At 44.5% G+C, this 25,949-nt stretch overlaps 1 protein-coding gene across 2 annotated transcripts in view; it reads right to left on the bottom strand.

Annotated features, from left to right (window-relative positions):
* Nucleotides 1-25,949, bottom strand: part of cpne4b (copine IVb) — a 374,751-nt gene that overhangs the window by 171,854 nt on the left and 176,948 nt on the right. For both annotated transcript variants that reach the window (XM_072560364.1, XM_072560365.1), the window contains exon 3: nucleotides 3,095-3,280. In XM_072560364.1, the coding sequence (XP_072416465.1) occupies nucleotides 3,095-3,280 (186 nt within the window). The remainder of the gene's footprint in view (nucleotides 1-3,094; nucleotides 3,281-25,949) is intronic.

Below are 25,949 nucleotides of genomic sequence, written 5' to 3' on the forward strand. Positions count from 1 at the left end.
TTGAAGAAATGAATTAAAACAAAAGAAAGTAACTCTCCATTTCTATTCAATTTGGGCAAACAGCTAATGAGTGAAACTATTATACACGAAGCAGATGATGTTCTCCTGCCACCATAAGATGGAATGCATCACTAATCATTGTCCACCTCTCTAGAATATTCTTCATGTCTTTTACATAAGAACAGAAGAACTGGGAGCAGGAGGAGGCCATTCAGCCCCTCGAGCCTGCTTCGCCATTTAATACGATCATGGCTGATCTCATCTCAAGCCTAATTCCACTTTCCCTCCCACTCTCCATTAACCTTCAACCCATTCCTAATTAATAATCTAAAAATCGAAAGAACTGCGGATGCTATAAATCAAAAACAAAAATAGGGATTGCTGGAAAAGCTCAGCAGGTCTGGCAGCATCTGTAGAGAGAGAAATCAGAGTCAACGTTTCAGTTCGAGTGACCCCTTCCTGAATTAATAATCTGTCTATCTCCTCCTTAAATGTACTCAATGTCCCAGCATCCTCCACACTCCGGGGTATTGGGTTTCACAGGTTCTGACCCTTTGAGTGGAGTAATTCCTCCTCTTCTCTGTTTATTCTAAAACTATGACTTCTCATTCTAGACTGGCTCACATGAGGAAACATTGTTTCTACATCTACGTTACCAATCTACTTTAGCACTTTACAAACCTCAGTTAGAGAAATCTGGATGCTGTCAGTAGTCAAACCTCAACATCATTGCTGACTGAATTAATGTACTATTCCTCTTTGTTTATTTTCGGTATTTGATACTTTTCTGTAGTTAAAGGTTTAACGGTTCAAATCTCTCTCCAGAACCCAGAGCAGAAGCCAGGCTGACCATTTGGAACATGACTGAGGGAGTGCTGCACTGCCAGAGGAGCTTTCTTTCAAATGAGACATCAAAGCAGATGTGACAGATTGATGCTCCAGTCTTTCTTCCTGTTAGGTCTCTGATATGACTGGTCATAGAATCACAGAGTCACAGAGATGCACAGCACAAAAACAGACCCTTCGGTCCAACTTATCCATGCTAACCAGATACCCTAACCCAATCTAGTCCTATTTGCCAGCATTTGGTCATTCCCATTGTACAGGGTGTTACAATTGCAGACACATTTAAGGGGTATGAATGTCCCTGTTAGATTTGTTTTCTCTTGAATAAAGCATTCCTCATTAATACTCAATAAAAGATTATGCACAAAACCAATAGTGATGTTGGTACACTGAGTCAGGCTTCATAACAAACAATGAGATCAGCAAATTAATGACTTTAAGAGTACAGAGTTATAGCAGTAGAGTCATAGAAATGTACAGCATGGAAACAGACCCTTCGGTCCAACTTGTCCATGCTGACCAGATTTCCCATCCTAATCTAGTCCCATTTGCCAGTACTTGGCCCGTATCCCTCCAAACCCTTCCTATTCATGTACCCATCCAGATGCCTTTTAAATGCTGTAATTGTATCAGCCTCCACCACTTCCTCTGGCAGCTCATTCCATACACGCACCATCCTTTGCATGAAAAAGTTGTTCCTTAGGTCCCTTATATATCTTTCCCCTCTCACCCTAAACCTATGCCCTCTAGTTCTGGAATCCCCCACCCCAGGGAAAATATTTTGTCTATTTATCCCACCCATGTCCCTCATGATTTTATAAACCTCTGTCAGGTCTCCCCTCAGCCTCCAATGTTCCAGGGAAAACAGTCCCAGCCTGTTCAGCCTCTCCCTGAAGCTCAAACCCCCCAAAACCCTGGCAACATCCTTGTAAATCTTTTCTGAACAGTTTCAAGTTTCACAACAGCTTTCACAACATCCATTGGAGGAAGACCAGAATTGCACATAATATTCCAAAAGTGGTCTAACCAATGTCCTGTACAGCCTCAACATGACCTACAATCCTATAATCAATGCTCTGACCAACATAGGAAAGCTATGTACTAAACACCTTCTTCACTATCCTACCTACCTGCCACTCCACTTTCAAGGAACTAGTAATCTGAACTCCAAGGTCTTTTTGTTCAGCAACACTCCCCACAACCTTACCATTAAGTGTATAAGTCTCGTTCTGATTTGCCTTTCTGAAAAGAAGCACCTCACACTTAACTTATCTAAATTCCATCTGCCACTTCTTAGCCCATTGGCCCCTCAGATTAAATCCCATTGTACTCTGAGGTAACCTTTTTCACTGTCCAATACACATCTAATTTTGGTGTCATCTGCAAACTTACTAACTATACTTCCTATGTTCACATCCAACTCATTTATATAGATGATGAAAAGCAGTGGACCCAGCAGATATGGTGTGAAATGTGAATGGTTTAGTTATGAGGAAATTATGAGGATATTCATATGGGGAAGCGGGAAGACAACACATTAACGTTCTCATCTGAAAAGATGGTACCTCCAGCAATGCTGCACTCCCTCAGTACAGCCACCATGCTGATGTCAGCCTAGGTTTTACGGTGAATTCTCTAGGGTGTAGCTTTTACCCACAAGCCTCAGAGCTGAGAGGGAGTCTCTTACCAACTTTTACAGATGCACCATAGAAATTATTCAATCTAGATACATCACGGCCTGATACAGCAACTGCTCTGCCCAGGAGTGTAAGAAACAACTGAGAGTTGTGTACACAGCCCAGTCCATTGCACAAGCCAACCTTCCATCCAGTGAATCTGACTACACTTCTCGCTGCCGTTGAAAGGCCGCCAACAACATCAAAGACCCCTCCCACCCTTTCCATCAGGCAGAAGATACAAAAGTTTAAACACACGTACCAACAGATTGAAGGACAGCTTCTTCCCTGATGTTATTAGACTGCTGGATGACCCTCACTAATTTTAACTTTAACGTTGACCTTACTGTTTATGCACCTTCTCTGCAGCTGTAACATTGTATTCCTGGCTCTGCCCTATTAACCTCATGCACTTTGTACGGTATGATCCGCCTTTAATGCAGGCAAAACAAAATTTTTCACTGTACCTAGATACATGTGACAATAATAAGTCAAATCAAAAAAAGAAGTGTCAAGGCAGAGTTTATAATAAGCTACATTCACAGCCGCACAGACCATGGGTGGATGTTTACCTGGCCAAGGGTGCATTCCATCCCACCGAGAATCTCACTGTCCTTCACCCCATTGTGTAAGTGATTGCTGCCAATATCGTGCACTTCAAACCTCAGGCGCTGAACCTCCTCAAAGTAAAAATCCACCGTGTAAACTTTGGAGAAGATCGGGTTGATGCATGTCCGGATAACCTCAGTCCTGTCAACCTGGGCAGAGAGGAAATCAAACATCTGGGTCAGTTCATGTCAATAGACAATAAGCAATAGACAATAGACAATAGACAATAGATGCAGGAGTAGGCCATTCAGCCCTTCGAGCCTGCACTGCCATTCAATATGATCCTGGCTGATCATTCCCAATCAGTATCCTGTTCCAGCCTTATCTCCATACCCCTTGACTCCACTATCTTTAAGAGCTCTATCCAATTCTTTCTTAAATGAATCCAGAGACTGGGCCTCCACTGCCCTCTGGGGCAGAGCATGAGAGGATGCATTGTGGATAACATAATATAAAACAGTAAGATTACATCGCTCAAAATTACCAATGCACCAACAACAACAAATTGGCACGGTGGCTCAGTGGTTAGCACTGCTGCCTCAAAGTGCTGGGGATCCAAGTTCAATTCCCCTCTCAGGCAGCTGTCTGTGTGGAGTTTGCATGTTCTCCCTGTGTCTGTGCAGATTTCCTCTGGGTGCTCCAAAGCTGTGCAGGTTTGGTAATTGGCCATGCTATATTACATGTTACAGTATCCAAGTTAGGTGGGTGAGCCAAGGGAAATGCAGGGCTATTGGGGAGGGGCGGGGGGAGCTGGGTAGGATGCCCTTTGGAGGGTTGATGTGGACTCAAATAACCACACTGGAGGGATTCTGTAAACAACAAATTGGCATTTAATGGATAGTAATTGTTAGTAAAAAGCTAGAGCAAAGGGCGGGGTGATTAGTAATCTGACCATGCCCCATTACATAAATTTTGTTGATTATTTCATCAAAGGTGATTGCCGATTAAGGAGCTCTTTGTTTAGGCTCGTGTGGTGCAGGGTAGTATCCTTAGCTCTGGGTCAGGAGGCCTGGGTTCAAGTCCTACCTGCTGCAAAGGTGTGTAATAACATCTCTGAACAGACTGAAAGAGACAAGAGTATCTGCAGGGTCTGGAGATGCAGTGGTAGTGTCCTTGCTTTGGAGCTGCAAGTTATAGAATCAAACAGCACGGAAACAGACCCTACAGCCCAACTTGTCCATGCTGACCAGGTTTCCCAAACTAAACTAATCCCATTTTCTTGCATTTGGTCCATAACACTCTAAACCTTTCCTATCCAAGTACTCTGTCCCAATGTCTTTTAAATGTTATAATTTTACCAGCCTCCACCACCTCTTCTGGCAGCTCATTCCATACACACCCCACCCTCTGCATGAAAATGTTGCCCATTCGGTCCCTTTTAAATCTTTCCCCTCTCACCCTAAACCTATGCCCTCTAGTTTTGAAATCCCCTAACCTGGGAAAAAGACCTTAGTTATTCACCTTATCTAATCCCCTCATGATTTTGCTGGATTAAACAAAGTGAGGGAGGGCTAAGATCTCTGCCTCTGAACCAGGAGGGCAAGAATCAAGTCCCACCTCCAGAACATTTCTGAAGAAGAATCATTGGACTTGAAACATGACCTCTGTTCCTCTCTCCACACTTGCTGCCAGACCTGCAGAGTTCCTCCAGCATCCTCTGTGTTAGTAACATTAGGAATTGATAAAAACACATGTGCAATGAGCAAGTACAAAGAACCACCCACAAAAATTACAAGGACCAAGTACTTCCAAGACTGTTTCAACAATCTCTGTTCCCAAGGACACTCCCACAACTGAGAAAGCTTCCAAAAGAAATCACCACGCCCCCCCAACACGGGAAATCTCTGAGACCCATCGCTGGGTGGTTTGTATTGATAAGCTTGCCAGGATTTCATTTCAGCAGCTCGCGCCAGGCGCAGCTGGCACATTAACACTGTCAGAATGCGGATATTTTAGTTTGTGGTACCAACCCAGTCAACCAGCACCAATGAACTGCTGAGGAATTACTCACCGTGTAAAGAAGTAACAAGTTAAAAAGTGACACCAAGTGTAGGAATTTACTTTGCCTAATAAGTCAGATAGCTTTGCAACTTTTTTTAAAATACCTCGTATGAAAAAGCAGAAATCCTATAAGAGAATGATTAAGTGAACACAAGTCTTCTCTGCCCGAAGTGGGGGAGGTGATAGCTGAGTGGTATCATTGCTGGACTGTTAATCCAGGAACCCCAGGTAATGTTTTAGATTAGATTACTTACAGTGTGGAAACAGGCCCTTCGGCCCAACAAGTCCACACCGACGCGCAACCCACCCATACCCCTACATCTACATCTATCCCTTACCTAACACTATGGGCAATTTAGCATGGCCAATTCACCTGACCTGCACATCTTTAGACTGTGGGAGGAAACCGGAGCACCCGGAGGAAACCCACGCAGACACGGGGAGAAGGTGCAAACTCCACACAGTCAGTCGCCTGAGGCGGGAATTGAACCCGGGGTCTCTGGCGCTATGAGGCAGCAGTGCTAACCACTGTGCCACTGAGCCGCTCACAAATGTTCTGGGGTTCAATCCTGTCATGGCAGATGGTGGAATTTAAATTTTTTAAAAATCAGGAACGATGATCATAAATTCCTTGTTGGGAAAAACCCATCTGGTTCACAAATGTGTCCTTTATGGAAGGAAACTACTTGGTCTGACTTACATGTGACTCCAGAACCATAGCAATGTGGCTGGCTGTTAACAATGGGACAATACATGCTGGTCCTGGCAAGTGACACCCTCATCTGATGAATCAAAACAAAATGCCTCTAACAACAGAGTCAAACTTAAAATCCCCACTTTACAGGAACCGAGTGACAGAGGGGTTGGGATGAGGGTGGGAATTAAATTTGTTTTTGGTTTTCCTGTGGAGCAGGAGTGTTATACCGTAAAATATGGAAGTGACCTTATGTAATGTAGTGGCTAATGGCTCCAGGTAAAATCGCCCCATGTCTTGTCAGGACACAGCAGGCTAGTCACAGGCACCCATCAGCCAACACAGCACAGCTTTGTCCATCAGGTCCACCACGTCACCCTATCACAGGGCCCAGAGACCAGAGAAAGTGGGTGTGGGAGGACAGTGAGGCGTCCTAGAGCTGACAATGGTTTACAGAGATTTTCTTTTCTTTCAGATCCAGGAGTACCATTGCAGCTGCACGGACTCCACAAAAGTTTGTGTGGCATATTGATGGGTGGAATGTCATTAATGTTTTTGGTGAGACTGGTCAATGCCAGTCAGAGCTAGTGTACACATTTGAACTTGGGCAACCCTATTAGCCAACCTCACCCTGAATCGATTTGGGTGGGCAAGATGCTTACCCATAAACTCCAACACCAATCTGGCTGTGGCTCAAATGAATTAGAATTAGATTTTATTGTTATGTATACTCTAGTACAGAAGTGAGTATGTGTTCTCTACATAATGCACTTTACTATCCTGAGGGACTTGGTAGAGTGGATGCTAAGAGGATGCTCCCTCTTGTGGGAGAGGCTGAAACTTGTGGGCAGCAGTGAAGGTGAGACAAGGTGACTTTTCTCAGAGGGTTATGAGCTGGTGGAACTCTCTTCCCCAGAGAACAGTAGCCATTGAACATTGAGGCCAACAGATTATTGATTAACAAGGTGGGGGGGGGGGGGGGGGGTTCAAAGGTTATTGGGGCTACTCAGGAACATGGATTTGAGGTCACAATCAGATCATCCCTGATCTTATCAAACAATAGACTAGGTTCAAGGGGCCGAATGGTCTTTTCCTGATTCTGACCAAATTTAGATGTTCATACATTCTCTATCCTGTCGAACCGATCCGTGTTACACATATTTTATGGTCAGCAAAGTGGATGCTACATTCGAGTTACAGCGGACTTCTGTCCTCCAGTCCCCAATGTATAGTATTAAAGGACACTTGGGATATCTACACAAAACCAAATGCATTGTTAAGAGCTCTGTTACATCTTCAACTGATCAATAATCTTAACCTAATGCATCATCCTTCATTTTGTACTGGCATTTTACATTTCCAAATGATAAAGCGAACATATGCTCAAGTTAAAAACCTATCTTTAAATAATTAGGCCATTCATTGATTGACTCGTGCTCCTTTGGGCCATTCATCTGTTATACTGGACATTATGGAGCACATCGTGTCAACAGTATTACCTACACTGAGCAATCAGGGTCAAGAGTTAGTTTAATGCCAGTTTGAGGTACTTAAAGCAATTACTGAAAACATGTTTTCATCTATAAGCTTAATGCACTAACAGAAGCACATTTATATTCATGAACCTACTAAATCAGGTGTTATTGCACCAGATGAGAGAAATTGTGCCACATTTAACTCACAGTCAGGCACACCATCCTGAACTGAAAACATATTGGTGATTCATTTGCCAGTTCCTAGCCAAGGGGACACTGTCATCCATTATGGACTGAAGATGGTCTCCCACCTAATAAGTGGTGGGCCATGAGTTACATTTCAGTAAAACCATCTTCTGTCAATGGTTCTGCCAACACAGAGCAATCATGAACCAGGTAAGTGAACAGAACAGATTTGACATGTGCCAAAAGATCATCAGGACAGGGAATCCAAGGTTTAGATGCAGGAGGAAGCCAATCACATAGAGGAATCCTCACAGAGCGTATACCAGGAAATTAAAAAGTACTGATTATCCTCTGCTTTTAAAGCATTTTACAGAGAATGGTGTATACAAGCATTGGGACATAAATGCAGAATTTAAGTAGAAACTGAAACATTGTGGAGAAGGTTTAAAGGAAGCATTCATTTAAAAATTTTCATGTTTTTTATCATAGCAGAGAAACTGACATTCCACAAATTTAAATTAAGTTCCACAGGGCTATCACACAATAATTGTATTGAAGGGTTTTGCAGCAACACTAACAGTGATTAGTGCAAAATTCACATTAATTCGAGTGATTACTCAAGATTTAACTCTGCAGAGTCATCAGCAGTGCCCCCTCCCCCTTCCACCGTCAAGAGCAGAGAATCACTCACAGCAACTATTGGGTTTTCTTGTGGAGTCACAGATACACGGACATCAGAAGCTGGTGTCAGTTCAACAGCTGTAATGCCAGCAGATTCTGACAGTTCCTCCATCATTACATTCCAGGCTATTATTCTACATTAAGTAGTCAGAGCTGATACAGTTATCCCTCTTTTGCAATCCATTCAGTAGTCTTCAATAGCGCTTTCCAAACCCACAACTTCTCCAATCTAGAAGGATAAGGGCAGCAGATACATGGGAACACCATCCCTTGCAAGTTCCCCTGACCACTCCTTCATTGTACTGACACAGTGATATTGATCTGTCCAGAGAAAACACAGAGAAATTTCTCAGTGTGGTCAGAATGACCACAGCAATTGATGCATAATAAACGCTTCTAAAACAGGGAAGTGAAAAGTAACTGCTTGATTTGTTGCTACGTTCTCAGGTTCCCTGAGAGCCAGAATGCCCCAGTATGGCTCCGGTAATTTCATAATGCATTTAACCGGACAGTTTAGCGCTCATTCACCAACTCCCTCGATGCTACCAGTTTCACTATTTAAACCACACACCTGGGGGATGCTTCCACTTTGAGGAGCTTTTTTTCTGATGAAGCAAAATATAATAAGAATCATCGTTGTAAGTAATGGCCTGGGCAGTACACACTTAGCTTAGGAATTGGGAAATACATCAGTATGTATCATAAAAGTAAATGGCTATAGGCAGCACTGAACTTCACTTCCATATTCCTTGACATAAAACATTGCCCGTCCTCTCTGAACTAATAAATTCAGTCACACTAAGTTGGCTGGTTATAAGTTGAATCATAACACAAAGGCTTATCTGACTCATCTATTGAGGGTCCAGTGATGGCTCATTATAAATTAAGCTGTTAATATCCTGTTTAAGGCTGGTATCTGCAGGATTTAACCTGCAGATGTCTACTTATCTAGGAGAAAGTGAGGACTGCAGATACTGGAGATCAGAGCTGAAAATGTGTTGCTGGAAAAGCACAGCAGGTCAGGTAGCATCCAAGGAGCAGGAGAATCAACGTTTCGGGCATGAGCCGAGTCATCTCCCGAGTCATGAGTCGGTCATCTCCTTTCCTGAAGAAGGGCTCATGCCCGAAACGTCGATTCTCCTGCTCCTTGGATGCTGCCTGACCCGATGTCTATTTATCGCCAAGTCCAAACTGAAATAAATTTGAACAAAATTAAAACTTGGTCTTTCTTACCTAACAACTACAGGCACTCAGTCCTCGGATCGGATGGCTTTACAAACTATTGAAAAATAAATGTGCACAGGATGATTGTTTTGTTTATTCAGGGAATGTGGAGTCCACATCCCCATCCCGAACTGCCCTTGAGAAAGCTGGTGATGAGCTGCCTCCTTAAATCACTGGAGCCCATGTGGTGTAAGAGCCTTCACAGTGCAGTTAGGGAGAGAATTCCAGAGTTTAGATCGAGCAAAGGCAGGGTGATATATTTCCAAGTCAGGACGAAGACTGTGGTTAGTAGGGGAACTTGCAGGTGATGGAGTTCCGATATAGCTGCTAGCCCTTTATCTCTCTTAGTGGCAGAGGCCATGGATTTGGAAGGTGCTATTGAAGGAGTCTTGGTGAAATTCTGCAGTGCAGTGTTTCTAATGACTGCCTGTACTATTCACAATATCTACACCTCGAGTATGTACGAAATGCAGTCTGTCTGATCAGGATTTCAGACCATGGTCTCTGACATACAGGGGCACCTTGATGAAATGATTATGAAGCAGTCCCGAATGTCTATGAAATGCTCATGAATTTTCATTCCGCAACTCTCAGCAAACATCCATCGAAATTACAGCACATTCTAGAATATCAATGGCGGCTGTGTGTCAATTCCTGAATACGTTAATATCTGTAATCCACGCTCACTCCAACTCTCTGCAAGTTTTTATTTAGACAGGTAAACTTTCTGTAGAAAAATGCCAGCATCCAAGTAAACGTAATAGGGAAGTTAAATGGAATATTGACCTTTGTTTCATTGGGAATGGATTATAAAAGTAGGGAGGTCTTCCCAAAACTAAAAGCAGTAGTCAGAGCACAATTGGAATACTGTGAACAATTTTGGGCCCCTTATTGAAGGAAAGATGGACTAGCATTGGAAGCAGTTCAGAGAAGGTTCACTAGATTGATACTGGGTAAGGAGGGATTGTCTTATGAGGAGAGGTTGAGCCATTGAGTCTGTACTCATTGGAATTTTGAAAAATGAGAGGTGACCCTATTGAAGCATACAAGATTCTTAAAGGACTTGACAGCATCGATGCAGAGATGTTGTTTCCCCTTTTGGGAGAGTTTAGGACCAGAGAGCATCGTCCCCGAATAACGGGTTACACATTTTAGACAGAGAGGAGGAAGAATTTCTTCTTTCAGAGGGTTGGGAATCTATGCAATTCTTTACCAGAGTTGAGTGCAGAGACGGGGTCATTAATACATTCAAGGCTGAGAAGGACAGATTTTTAATTAGTAAAGGAATCCAGGGTGACGAGACAAGCTCAATGAGCTAAATGGGGGCCTTCTCTTGTTCCTCTGTCTTAACGACCAACTCAATCACCAGCCACAATCTACCCAAGCCAGAAAACGAACCTGTCCTCGTCAGTTAATAGTCAGGAGATTTTGAACTGGAAACTGTTGCTGTTCCTGGGAGGTCAGAATGATGCAAGAACCTTCACAGAATACCCAAAGGTTGAGTGAGCTGGGCAGGGAACCTGTGGGTTTCCTTAAAACAGTGTCTGCTGAGGTTCTGACCCGCCGTCTGGTCAGAAGATTGAAGTCCTGTATCAGCAGCACTGCCCAAAGTCAAGGGAGGACATTCCAGACCCCACAGTGGGTCAGGGGGGAGGGGGAGGAAAGAGGCAGTCCCCTCCCAATAAATGATAGCTCAGGCAGGAGTCACAAAGGCTCCTGGAACCGGGGGGGGGCCCAGAGGTCAGTGAACAAAAGGCTTCTCTCTTACCCCATGCAGACTTCCCACCACCCCCCAGGAACATTGCCCCCTTCCACAGGCCCCACTCTCACAGTGTTACACTGAAGGCACTGCAGGTGCAATGTTACACTGTCCTTTTTGGTGAAATGCATTTTATTTGAAGTGATTTCATTTACCAACACAGGAATTAGGCATTTCATGTGGTAGAGGTTGGTACAATTACAGCATTTAAAAGGCAGCCGGATGGGTATATGAACAGGAAGGGATATGGGCCAAGTGCTGACAAATGGGACTAGATTGGGTTAGGATATCTGGTCAACATGGAGGAGTTGGATTGAAGGGTCTGTTTCCGTGGTGTTCATCTCTATGACTCTATGTTGCATCTTTCAGTTTCAAGGTTACAAGTGTAATATTTATTTCTGTTAAGAAAGGCCTCTGAGAAATGAGCTGTCTTTTCATTTAAGGTCACAGTTTTCAGGAAGTCAGCTGCAATGTGAAAGCTTGATCAAAGAGTAAGTTTACAATACGCGATTGAAAGTAGGAAAGAGGCGCTGGAAAAGCACAGCAGGTCAGGAAGCATCCAAGGAGCAGAACAGTTGATGTTTCAGGCACCCTGTTGAGGGGCTTATGCCTGAAACGTCGATTCTCCTGCTCCTCGGATGCTGCCTGACCTGCTGCGCTTTTCCAGCAACACACTCTCGACTCTGATCTCCAGCATCTGCAGTGCCCACTTTCACTTAGGAAAGAGATGCTACAAACAGTGAGGAGATTAATATTGAAGATGCACAAGAGATGAGAATCTGATGTGTTCAAGGCTTCAAAGGGACTTGAAAAGAAAAATACATATAAAAAAAGTGATAATCGTCAGCCTGGGTGCTAATGTCAATCACAAAGTATTAGGTTGATCTGAAATTTGATGTTTGTTAGGATATGGCCAGCAGGGTTTTGGGATGAGCTCCACATTAAACAGGAGTTGTTTTATTGCACAGATCTGAGAAAGGTATTAGACCTTGAAATGTGCCAGGTGACATCATGTGGGTCTGCAGCATGAAAAATCACCAATGTATCCTCTGCATATTCAGTTCGCACTCAGCCAGTCATTAATCTCTCAGCAGCTAGCCAGCTAGTCAGTTCAATAGTTATCCAATTAACTGTGTAAGTAATGTAATAGTCATTTACATAAGCATATAACCCAAACTGTATATGTAAGTCCAAGCTGTCAGAGCGGTATGCACAGTATGTTAATAAATTTCCAGATATCTGATTCAATATGAACTGACTCTCTGCAGGATCTATTACAAGGGCTGACAAATAGAAAGGGACAAAGCTCCACACCAGTAGAGTCTATTTTAATCCAATTATCAAAGCAGATGTTGGATCTTATCAGCAGAACTTTGCAGGAAACTCAGCAAAAAGTGAAATAAGTCTTTCAAATAGTGCAGAAGGTTGACACAGTGATATTGATCTGTCCAGAAAAAAAAATGTTTAAAATTCCTCAGTGTAGTCAGAATGACTACAACAATTGATGTGTAATAGACATTCCTAAAGCAGGGAACTGAAATGCAACTATTTGATTTGTTGCTATGTTCCCATGTTCTCTGAGAGTCAGAATGCGCCAGTATGGCTCTGGCAATTTCGTAACGCATTTAACTGGACAGTTTAGCACTCATTCACCAACTCCTTCGATGCTACCAGCGAAAACACACACCTAGGGGATGCTTTTACTTTCAGTAGCTTTTTTTCTGATGAAGCAAAATTTAATAAGAAACGTCATCATAAGTACTTGTCTGGGGAGTACACACTTAGCTTAGAAATTGGGAAATACAGGAGTGCATATCATATAAGTATGGAAACAATGCTAACACAGTAATGAGACAGTCACTCTGCAATATACTGTATTGTCCCTTTGCCCAAAGGGATAGAACAATACAATCCCTTGTTGCTCACAACAGCCTAAACATTGTGAATCACACTCTGCAGCCAAGTAGCAGTTCTGCATATGAGTTTAATATGCACACAAAACATTGTTCTTAATCAGATATATTTTGACTGTTCTGAAAACCTAGGGAGGAGTACATGATAGATTCTCAGAAAGAGGATGACACAGGGTTAAAAACCAGCCTGTAGAGTTTTCTGTTTAACACGGGGAGGCTGCAGTACTGTAGCTATACATGGTTCCAGCCTTCCGGCACACTTCAGTTACATTGTAAGGATTTATAGACCGATAGTCAATGTGTCTGGCTGTATAATAACATGGTCCCTATGGGTGGCAAACACTAAGGTGAGACTTGAACCCAGAGGCTTCTAAACCAGAGGTAGGGGCAATACCCATTGCACCATAAGACCTCCCTGGAATGTGGATGTTGGTGGGTGTCGTTGGTTGGGCCACCATTTATTACCCATCCCCCATGGTCATATATCAGCAGGGCATTAGTCACGCCAGTGGCATTACCATGATGTTACCACCTCCCACATGGGCTGAACTGTAACTGGTTCGCAATTGGGTACGGTGAGAGGGGAACTGGGTTTAATTATTGACACTTGCCTATAAAGTGGGCACACTCCGAGTCAAAATGAAACAGGGAAACCCCATCGTAAAGGTTCCCATCGAGTCAAGAGGACAGAAGCTAATAGCCATATCCCAGGAAAAGAACATTAACTGAAGGAAGCTGCTTACCCAGGTGAGATCATGTAAGTTCTGATGCTGTTAATCACACATACTGACTGAGAGAGAGTGAGAGAGAGACAGTGAGAGAGTGAGAGAGAGTGAGACAGTGAGAGAATGAGAGAGACTGAGAGAGAGTGAGATAGTATGAGAGCGAGAAAGAGTGAGATAGTGAGAGTGAGACAGTGAGAGATTGAAAGAGAGTGAGACAGTGAGAGAGTGAGAGAGAGTGAGACAGTGAGAGAGAGGGAGAGAGAGTGAGACAGTGAGAGATTGAGAGAGAGTGAGACAGTGAGAGAGTAAGAGAGAGTGAGACAGTGAGAGAGAGGGAGAGAGAGTGAGACAGTGAGAGAATGAGAGAGAGTGAGAGAGAGTGAGAAAGTGAGAGAAAGTGAGAGAGTGAGAGAGAGTGAGACAGTGAGAGAGTGAGAGAGAATGAGACAGTGAGAGAGAGGGAGAGAGAGTGAGACAGTGAGAGAATGAGAGAGAGTGAGAGAGAGTGAGAAAGTGAGAGAAAGTGAGACAGTGAGAGAGTGAGAGAGAGTGAGACAGTGAGACAGTGAGAGAGTGAGAGAGAGACAGTGAGAGAATGAGAGAGAGTGAGAAAGTGAGACAGTAAGAGAGTGAGAGAGAGTGAGACAGTGAGAGAGTGAGAGAAAGTGAGAGTGAGAGAAAGTGAGACAGTGAGAGAATGAGAGAGAGTGAGAGAGAGTGAGACAGTAAGAGAGTGAGAGAGAGTGAGACAGTGAGAGAGAGGGAGAGAGAGTGAGACAGTGAGAGGAGGGTGTGGGGGGGAGACTGGTTACCCGTGGCTCATGGGAATTACTGTTGCATTAACTCATATAAGCTTAGATTCTGGTTACCTCCATTGTGAATCCACTAACTACATTCCTGCTAATATAGGGATACATTGAATCTCCTGTGCAACATTTGCTGCTTGAGTATTAAACATATCTGTCCTTGAATAAGTTGTCACTCATTTGCTCAAAAGCTTTGATTATATTCATGCTGTTATGGCTATTAAGCATTTCCTTGCACAGTTTTTGCTTTGAATTAACCCCCTTCTTAAAAATTTCTTTGGGGGATATGAGAATCACTGGCTAGCTTTGTATTTATCGTCCAACCCTAATTGTCTCAGACATGGTTGTAGTGAGCTGCCTTCTTGAACCAGGGCATTTCTTTGGAGATACACACGATACTGTTAGAAAGGGGAAGGGTAACCAATAGATAGTGCTTTGTATGTGGCTGGTGATTTGACTACCTCTTTACAACATGGGCACAAGATTTTTGGTGTAACCAGTTCCTATTGTTTTCACGTTTAATTGTCCTAATCTCATATTCCCCACCTCTGTCCCATATCTCCCTACTCACGCACCCTCCAATCACCCGTGGGATCTTGCTGTGCACAGTTTGGCTGCCATTTACCCATGCATTACAACTGTTCAAAGGTACAGAGGTACAGATGACGAGAAACCCAGGGGTCCCAGGTAGGGCCCTGGAGATGGGAATTCAACACCCATGTCGGCAGGTAGAATTCAAACTCAGTCAACAGATTTCATGAATCAGAAGAAAAACTTGAATCTGAACCTGAAACTTGGTATGAATCTCCATAACAGTGACTAGATTACATTACAGTGTGGAAACAGGCCCTTCAGCCCAAAAAGTCCACACCGACCTGCTGAAGCGCAAACCACCCATACCCCTACATTTATCCCTTCCCTAACACTACAGGCAATTTAGGATGGCCAATTCACCTGACCTGCACATCTTTGGACTGTGGGAGGAAACTGGAGCACCCGGAGGAAACCCACGCAGACACGGGGAGAATGTGCAAACTCCACACAGTCAGTCGCCTGAGGCTGGAATTGAACCCGGGTCTCTGGCACTGTGAGGCAGCAGTGCTAACCACTGTGCCACCGTGCCACCCACATCACTGCTCTGACATCACTGATTGTGGCACAAATCCATCTGGTTCACTAAGGGACTTTGATTCTGTTCACTCAAGGGAAGTGGGTGTCACTGGTTAGAACAGCACTTGCTGCCTGAGCCTAGTTGATATGCATTGAGTCAACAAATGTTTCTGTGAATCTGGGGTCACATGTAGGCCAGACCAGGTAAGGATGGCAGATTTCCTTCCCTAAAGGACAATGGTGGGCTTTTCCCGACAATTGATAGAATGTTACCTGAGGCTCTGGATTAACAGTCTAGTGATGACACTACATGGTCACTCCAGATTCACAACGATGGTGCTGATTCCCAATCACCCACAAAGGCAATTAGGGATGGATAGTAAATGCTGGTGTTGCCTGCAATGTCCATGTTCCACTAAAGCATAAAGGAAAAGTTGTTAGATTTCAAAACTTCCCCTGGCATTTTTTTTCTAAAGCATTGCTGGCCACACAAGGTGGTAAAGTATGATCGATAAATTTAGGTTCCTTCTCAAATGAGCTGAGTGACAAAAAAACATTCAGAGCTGGTTAGATCAGGACCAGGGCAGCAGGATTGGGGCCACGCTCGATGCTTAACTCACACATAGCTGGTGTCATTGGTCACAGCCTGGTGGACTCAGACTCTCGGTTTGCACTTTGACCTGTTGCTCAGGTAAGAAAACTATTTCTACAAACTGTTGCTCACAAAGGAATTATCTCAAGGACTGAAAATGCCTCAGTCAATGGAGCCTTAAGGACTTGCTCATATTTTTGAATTAGGAAAATTACATGCCATTGGAGTTTTAAAAGAGGCAGCTATATTTCCTCAAATAGCGGCATCATATTTAGTGACAAATATTCTCCTGAGAATGAAGGGAGTTTGAAAAATCTTTCTGTCTAGTAGTTATAAATTACACTTTTTCTTACCGTGATATAATAAACTGTAATTTGGCGAAATGTCAGATTTGTACATCAATTCCTTCGAAGGTCATCTCAATCAATACAGAACTGCCGAGACTGAATACCACTTTCAAGACTGAAGCAATGGATTTAAAAGGCTAATAATTAATCAAAGACTCGCTCATAGACATTAACAACACAAAAGGAGGCCATTCTGACCTCCATGTCTGTCCTAATTTACAAGGATCTAATCCCATTTCATAGCTCTTAGTCCATACTGCTGGAGGTTATGGCAATGCACGTGTATATGTTAATATTGTTAATGAGAGTTTCTGACTCAACAACTACCTTTTCAATCAGTGAGTTCTAAATTCCAGTCACCTTCTGAGTGAAAGAATTTCTCCTCAAATTCCCCTTTTAGTCTCTATCTCTTACCTTGAATGTAACCCTCCACTAATGGAATACATTCCTATTCACCCTATCTAGTCCCCTCAACGTGTAAGATCAGGTCTTGTCTAAACCTTCACTGCTCGCAGAATATCAACCCCAGCCTATCAAATCTGTCCTTGTAGATCAGATCCTTCAGCCCTGGCAGCATCCTGGTAAATGCCTGGCCCCTCTCTAGTGCCAACACTCCCTTCCTGTAATGTGGTGACCAGAACTGCACACAGTACTCCAGTTGTAGCCCAACCAGTGTTTCATATTGTTCCAGCATATCCTCTCTCTCTCTTGTATTCCATGCCTCAGCTAATAAAGGCAAGTATCCATATATCTTCTTAACCACTTATCTATTTGCCACACTATCCTCCGGGAGATCTGTGGAAGGCTGTTGCTCTGAACATCCGCACTTGGAGAAAGTGAGGACTGCCAGATGCTGGAGATCAGAATCAAACAGTGTGGTGCTGGAAAAGCACAGCTGAGGCAGTATCCGAGGAGCAGGAGAATCGACGTTTCAGAAATTAGTCCTTCATCAGGAATGAGGCTTGTGGGCCAAGGGAGCTGAGAGATAAATGGGCACTTCCTACCATCCATACTGTAATCAGTTGCTATGTTAGCCTTCCACTAGCACATTAGCTCACACTTTTTCCAGGTTGAATTTGATTTTCGCCTGCTCTGCCTAGCTAGCCAGTTTGTTGATGTTCTTCTGTAGTTTATGGCCATCCTCCTGTTTACCACCCGATTAATATTCGTGTCATCTTGATCATGCCCCCTCTAACATTTAAGTCCAAATCATTAACATTCACAGCAAAAACCAAAGGCCCCAGGATCGAACCCTGAAGGATCCCAAAGGAAACAGGATTTGACCTGTTGCTCAGGTAAGAAAACTATTTCTATAAACGTTGTTCACAAAGGAATTATCTCAGGAACTGAAAATGCCTCAGTCAAGACAAAGCATCCTGTGTGGAATGGAGCCTTAAGGATCTGCTCATATTTTAGAATTAGGAAAACTACATGCCATTGGAAAAATCCCTCTACTATGTGTGGGCTCTTACTTTCTTAACTCTGCCTGCCATGTGGAACCTTATTAAAAGCCTTCATAAATTCCATACGGACCATATCAAAGTCATTGCCCTTACCAGCGGTCTCCTCTACATTGGGGAGTCTAGGCGCCTCCTAGCAGAGCGCTTTAGGGAACATCTCCGAGACACCCGCACCAATCAACCAAACCGCCCCTTGGCCCAACATTTCAACTCCCCCTCCCACTCTGCCGAGGACATGGAGGTCCTGGGCCTCCTTCACCGCCGCTCCCTCACCACCAGACGCCTGGAGGAAGAACGCCTCATCTTCTGCCTCGGAACACTTCAACCCCAGGGCATCAATGTGGACTTCAACAGCTTCCTCATTTCCCCTTCCCCCACCTCACCCTAGTTTCAAACTTCCAGCTCAGTTACTGTCTCCTTGACTTGTCCGACCTGCCTATCTTCTTTTCCACCTATCCACTCCACCCTCTCCTCCTTGACCTATCACCTTCATCCCCTCCCCCACTCACCCATTGTACTCTATGCTACTTTCTCCCCACCCCCACCCTTCTCTAGCTTATTTCTCCACGCTTCAGGCTCACTGCCTTTATTCCTGATGAAGGGCTTTTGCCCGAAACGTTGATTTCGCTGCTCGTTGGATGCTGCCTGAACTGCTGTGCTCTTCCAGCACCACTAATCCAGTATTTGGTTTTCAGCATCTGCAGTCATTGTTGTTATCCTCTCAACAGGTTGATCACGTTTCCCTGAAATCCATGCTATGCCTAATTAATCAATCTTTCTCCTAATGCAAATATGTTCTGTCCTCTTGTTTCCTTTCTAATATTTTCCCCCACACTGAGGAGGGACAGAATGGTCCTGTAATTCCTTGCTCTAACCCTTTTTGTTTAACAATGGAATGCTGCAGATTGTCCTCCAGTCCCCCACCATCTCAACTTCACCTGATGAAGGAGCGGCACTCCAAAGTTTGGGATTTCAAATAAATCTGTTGGAACTATAACCTGACCTATGACCAGGGTCTGGCCCCTGGTCTCTCCTCCTTCGTCTTCCTCGGCAGCTTAGGGATATATCTCAGCTGGTCATGCAGATTTATATGCTACTAAAGCTGGCAAACCCAATAGCACCTCTTCTGACTCATTGGACATACCTTGTGAATTACTGGTTAAGTCAACATAACATACACACAGCACAATGATGAAAGGGAGCTGCTGAAGAACATAAAATCCCTGCAGCGTGGTAGCAGGCCATTTAAGCCAACGGGTTCACACCAACCCACCAAACAGCATCCCACCCAGACCCAGCACCCCCCTACCCTAACCCTGTAACCCTCCATTACCCATGGCTAACCCATCTAACCTGCACATCCCTGGACATAATGGGCAATTTCCCATGGCCAATCCACCCTAACCTGCACATCCCTGGACACTACAGGACAATTTCCCATGGCCAATCCACCCTAATCTGCACATCCCTGGACACTGCAGGACAATTTCCCATGGCCAATCCACCCTAATCTGCACATCCCTGGACACTACAGGACAATTTCCCATGGCCAATCCACCCTAATCTGCACATCCCTGGACACTACAGGACAATTTCCCATGGCCAATCCACCCTAATCTGCACATCCCTGGACACTACAGGACAATTTCCCATGGCCAATCCACCCTAATCTGCACATCCCTGGACACTACAGGACAATTTCCCATGGCCAATCCACCCTAATCTGCACATCCCTGGACACTACAGGACAATTTCCCATGGCCAATCCACCCTAATCTGCACATCCCTGGACACTACAGGACAATTTCCCATGGCCAATCCACCCTAATCTGCACATCCCTGGACACTACAGGGCAATTTCCCAAGACCAATCCACCCTAATCTGCACATCCCTGGACACTACAGGACAATTTCCCATGGCCAATCCACCCTAACCTGCACATCTCTGGACACTACAGGACAATTTCCCCATGGCCAATCCACCCTAATCTGCACATCCCTGGACACTACAGGACAATTTCCCATGGCCAATCCACCCAAATCTGCACATCCCTGGACACTACAGGACAATTTCCCATGGCCAATCCACCCTAATCTGCACATCCCTGGACACTGCAGGACAATTTCCCATGGCTAATCCACCCTAATCTGCACATCCCTGGACACTGCAGGACAATTTCCCATGGCCAATCCACCCTAACCTGCACATCCCTGGACACTACAGGACAATTTCCCATGGCCAATCCACCCTAACCTGCACATCCCTGGACACTACAGGACAATTTCCCATGGCCAATCCACCCTAATCTGCACATCCCTGGACACTACAGGACAATTTCCCATGGCCAATCCACCCTAATCTGCACATCCCTGGACACTGCAGGACAATTTCCCATGGCTAATCCACCCTAATCTGCACATCCCTGGACACTACAGGACAATTTCCCATGGCCAATCCACCCTAACCTGCACATCCCTGGACACTACAGGACAATTTCCCATGGCCAATCCACCCTAATCTGCACATCCCTGGACACTACAGGACAATTTCCCATGGCCAATCCACCCTAATCTGCACATCCCTGGACACTGCAGGACAATTTCCCATGGCCAATCCACCCTAACCTGCACATCCCTGGACACTACAGGACAATTTCCCATGGCCAATCCACCCTAATCTGCACATCCCTGGACACTACAGGACAATTTCCCATGGCCAATCCACCCTAATCTGCACATCCCTGGACACTGCAGGACAATTTCCCATGGCCAATCCACCCTAATCTGCACATCCCTGGACACTGCAGGACAATTTCCCATGGCCAATCCACCCTAATCTGCACATCCCTGGACACTGCAGGACAATTTCCCATGGCCAATCCACCCTAACCTGCACATCCCTGGACACTACAGGACAATTTCCCATGGCCAATCCACCCTAATCTGCACATCCCTGGACACTGCAGGACAATTTCCCATGGCCAATCCACCCTAATCTGCACATCCCTGGACACTGCAGGACAATTTCCCATGGCTAATCCACCCTAATCTGCACAGCTTTTGACTGTGGGAGGAAACCAGAGCACCCAGAGGAAACCCTCACTTTTCTTTTAAACATTTCATCTTCATTCACCTTCATGTACATTTAATGCACCAGTTCAGAAACAGCGAAAGTTCTTGTATTGAATGGGTTCAGTTATCAATAACTCAGAGCTGGGAATCAAAACTCCCAGTACGTACTACTCGATTCTAGATATATTTAACTCGAATTGGCCTCCCACGTTCAACCCTCGGCCAACCAAATCCAAACTCATATCAAAACTCTATCATGGCCTGCGGTTTAATTGTTCTGTGTTCAACTGTGGAAGTCTAACACTGATCTATGCTCATGGTGTTTGATTGATTCAGCCTGGGTGTGGACTCCAAGCAAAGTGCACAGCTACAACAGAAATATTTGGAAACCTGAGCTGTAAGCCTGAGTGCAGACATTTTGTGATTGGAGAAATATTGTAAGGAATTGTAACTGACTTCATATGCTGATAGAAACCAGTATCATCTCTGTGTAGATCTAAGGTATGACACATGAAGTGCTCACAGACCCCAACTGGCTCCTGGTCAAGCAATATCTTAATTTTAAAAACCTCATCTGTGTTTCAAACCCCCTCGATTGCCTCAGCTCTCCTAATCTCTGTAACCTCCTCCAGCCCCATGTACCACCAAGGTAACTGGGCTTCACTAATTAAACCATAAGACATAGGAGCAGAAATTAGGCCATTCAGCCCATCAAGTCTGCTCCGCCATTCTATCATGGCTGCTAAGTCTCTCTACCCCATTCTCCTGCTTTATTCCCATGACCCTTGATCCCCTTGACAATCAAGAACTTATCTACCTCAGTCATAAATATACTCAATGACCTGGTCTCCACAGCAATGAATTCGACAGATTAATTCTGGTTTCTTCAGCTGCCTTGGGTTTAAGCGCTGGACTCTCTTCTCCTTAAAGCTGCTGTTCAAGCCTTGTTAAATCAGCTTTTACTCATCTGCTGTAATATCTGGTCCTCTGCGACTCAGCGTCAAATTTTCATGTATAACCCACCTGCTTAAATGCCTTGGGGTACTCTATCACCATGTAGGTGCCACGTAAATGCAACTTTTGCTGCTGTCATTCTGAAACATTCGTTCATGAGTTACAATAGACATGTCCATTCCAGGAAAGGAACAGCAAAGAAAAACAGCTTAAAAACATACCATTCATTTTGTACGATCCGCAGTAATAAATGGTCGTAAGTGATAATAATGGACTAATTCAGTCTCAGGCAGTAACTTAGCCCCAAACCCTGCCCCTTTGAAATTTATCGAGCATTACCGGAGCCACTCCATGAAGGATAGGCACGGTCAGTTATCACTGGTGGTCACGGTCAGACACTGCTTGGGAAACCCAGCTCAATCTAAGTTATGGCCCCTGTCAGGATTGCCATGTCACATTACTCTCCATGGGGGGATTCCTTTTCATTCAACGCCAAGCCTGATTTCATCTAACTGCAAATTTGATTCTGATGTGAACTGACAAGATCCGGTATTTAACCTCAGTAAAAGCCCACCAAGTAATTCCACGTTGCAGCAGCTTTATGGTGCTGCCAGGGAAAAGGAAACAGGCAGAAAAACCAGGACGCAGAATTCCTTGCGGAATACACAGCTCCACAGTAATGAGCAGTAGACAGATTGGATATAACCCTGAGAACGGAAAAGAATTAGTGCATGAACGTGAAGCACTTTCACTGTTAATGACCCTTATCGTTTCAAGACTCCCACCCGACACATACAGAATTCATGAAAATGACTGAAGCCAAAACGTTTTTAAACTTGTTCTTTTATTTTCTCCAAAGCTTCCTCTCCCAATTCAGGCATTTTCTGGTAATGCACTCCACAAATTCGAGAGGCTGCTCTTTAAAAAGAGACTTCCATTTGCATAGGGTCTTTGACAACCACTGGATATCTCATAGCAGTTTACAGCCTATGGAGTAGACAATGTGTTGATCTCCATTTCTTTCTGTGGTATCAAACTCCACAGGCTCCCTACTCTCTGGCTGAATAAATTTCTCCTCATCTCAGTCCTAAATGGTTCACCCCATACCCTTAGTCTGTGACCAATGGTTCCGAACTCCCCCAGAATCATGGACATCTTTCCTGCAAAAACCCTGTCTAGTCCTGTTCGAAATTGTTTCAAAGATTTCTATAAGATTACCTCTCATTCTTCTGAACTCTAATAAATATAATCCTAACCAATTCAAAGTCTCCTCAAACATCCTGCTATTCCAGAAACCAGTCTGCTAAACCTTCTCTGCACTGCCTCAAGAGCCAGAATGATAAGGAGACCAAACCTGCATACAATACTCCTGGTGTGGTCTCACTAAGACACGGTATAATTGCAGCAAGACCTCCCTGCTCCTGTACTCGAAACCTCTCACTATGAAGGACAACATACTCTTAACCACCTGCACACTTACTCTCAGTGACTGGTATATAAGGACACCCAGATCTCTCTGCATATTCCCCTCTCTCAATTTATAACCATCAAATAATAACCCACCCTTCTGTTTCTACTTGCAGAGTGGATAACCTCACATGTATCCACGTTTTACTGTATCAGCCATTTTGTTCACTCACTCACCCTGTCCAAATTACATCCACTTCTCACAGCTCACCGTCTTACTCAGCTTTATTGCATTTGTAAGTTTGAAGATATTACATTTAGTTATTTAACTCATTAATATATATTGGGAATGGCTGGGGTCCTAGCACTACTTCCTGCAGTTACCCCACCAGTCACTACCAGCCGGCCAGAAAATGACGCGTTTATTCATTTTATATCCAGCTCAATACATTATCTCCACTCCAACACAGTCTAATTTTATTCACTAATCTCTCATGTGGTACCTCGTTGAAATTCTTCTGGAAGTCCAAATAAACTATATCCACTGGCTCCCCTTCATCCCCTTTACTAGTTACATCCTCAAAGAATTCAAATACATTGCTAAAGTGTGACCTTTTCATGGTGACTCAGTCCAAACTTGCCAAGAGGCAGAAAGTTATCCTGATGCAAGTCATTACTTGAAATATAAATGTATTTTGCATCCCAGTCACATGTTGACTTGAGGGTTTCTAGCCTTGTTTTCAATCCCTGTGTGGGTTTGTTAATGCCTGACTCTGTATACCCTCGAATCTCCTCTGGGATATCCACAACCCTCTCCCTCTAACCCATTGTGTACCCATACCCATCTCCCTCTAACCCATTGTGTACCCATACCCCTCTCCCTCTAACCCATTGTGTACCATACCCCTCTCGATCTAACCCATTGTGTATCCATACCCCTCTCCCTCTAACCCATTGTGTACCCATACCCCTCTCCCTCTAACCCATTGTGTACCCATACCACTCTCCCTCTGACCCATTGTGTACCCATACCCCTCTCCCTCTATCCCTCTCCACCTCACATTCCCCCTTTAAGACACCCCTTGAAATCTATCTCTCTGACCAAGCTTTTCAATTTTCTGACCTGATGTCTCTTTATGTGTCCAGTGTCATTATACAATGCTCCTGTGAAGTGTCAAAGACGTTTTATTGAGCCGCTACGTAAATGTAAGTTGTTGTCGTCAGATTGACTGTGCGTTTATCTATTTTGCAAATAGTCAACTCATTTTTTTTAAAACAAAGACCTACAGATACTAAAGATCTGAAACAAAAGGCAGAGGCAGCTGTAGAGATTCAGCAGGTCTGGCAGCATCTGTGGAAAGTTAGCATTTAAGAATTGACACTCGAAACACCTTTTATAACCCACTTTTCATTATTAATATATGGGATGTGAGCATCACTGGCTGGGCCAGCACTTATTACCAGTCCCTAGTTGCCCTTGAGAAGGTGGGGGGGGTTAGGGGGTGAGCTTCCTTTTTGAACCACTACACTCCATGTGCAATAGGCAGACCCACAATGCCCTATGGGAGTGAGGATTTTATTACAGTGGCTAAATCTTAAGTATTTTTGGATTAAGTCTGAGTTGCGCTGTATTTTTTTTGGTGGGATTCTCTCAGTGAGTCAAACTGAGTTCTCTCAAGTGAACTGGCCTCCCTTAGATTACCACCATCTTTAACAGACCACTGGGCACCCAGTCTGGAGCTGTCCTGCACAATTCCTGACATTTGCCTTGGTCAAGGCAGATAGGGGTAGTTTGTCACCCTGCTTTGCATGGAGGCTCCTGGAGATCCCGCAGGACAGCCTGATGCAGAGGCGAAACATCCCCTTCCCCCAGGACCAGCACTGGAGACCCTGACCCCATGCCTTCCCCAGCCTGTTCTGGAGTTAACCATCCCATCTCCCTGACCCTTGGGTCAGCGCAGGGTCAGAGATTTGGAGGAGTGCCCAACCGTGTATGAAGGAGGTCGATGACCTTCTCCACTCTGCCAGCGTTAAATTCCCACACCCTCTCTCCAATACCTCACTCTGTACCCACCTCGACCACACTCTTCCACTTTCACTATTACCTTCAACATCTTCCCTCACTCTCACTCACCCCAATCCCCGGCACCACTGCATGCCATCTGCACTGCCCATACACTTGTTAGTGTCAGCACCCCTCCCCCCCCAACACCAGCACTGATAGTTGCACCCACACTGTTATCCCCATTAATACTGCCTCTCTCTCACGCAAGGAAGAAAACACCCCACGATACAATCCCTACATCATGGAAGCAGACCATTCAGTCCTTCAAGTCCATACTGACCTTCCAAAGAGCATCCCACCCAGACCCACCTGCATTACCCATGGCTAATCCACCTAGCCTACACATC

The sequence above is a fragment of the Chiloscyllium punctatum genome, chromosome 41 (assembly GCF_047496795.1).
Source record: "Chiloscyllium punctatum isolate Juve2018m chromosome 41, sChiPun1.3, whole genome shotgun sequence".
Classification (NCBI taxonomy): domain Eukaryota; kingdom Metazoa; phylum Chordata; class Chondrichthyes; order Orectolobiformes; family Hemiscylliidae; genus Chiloscyllium; species Chiloscyllium punctatum.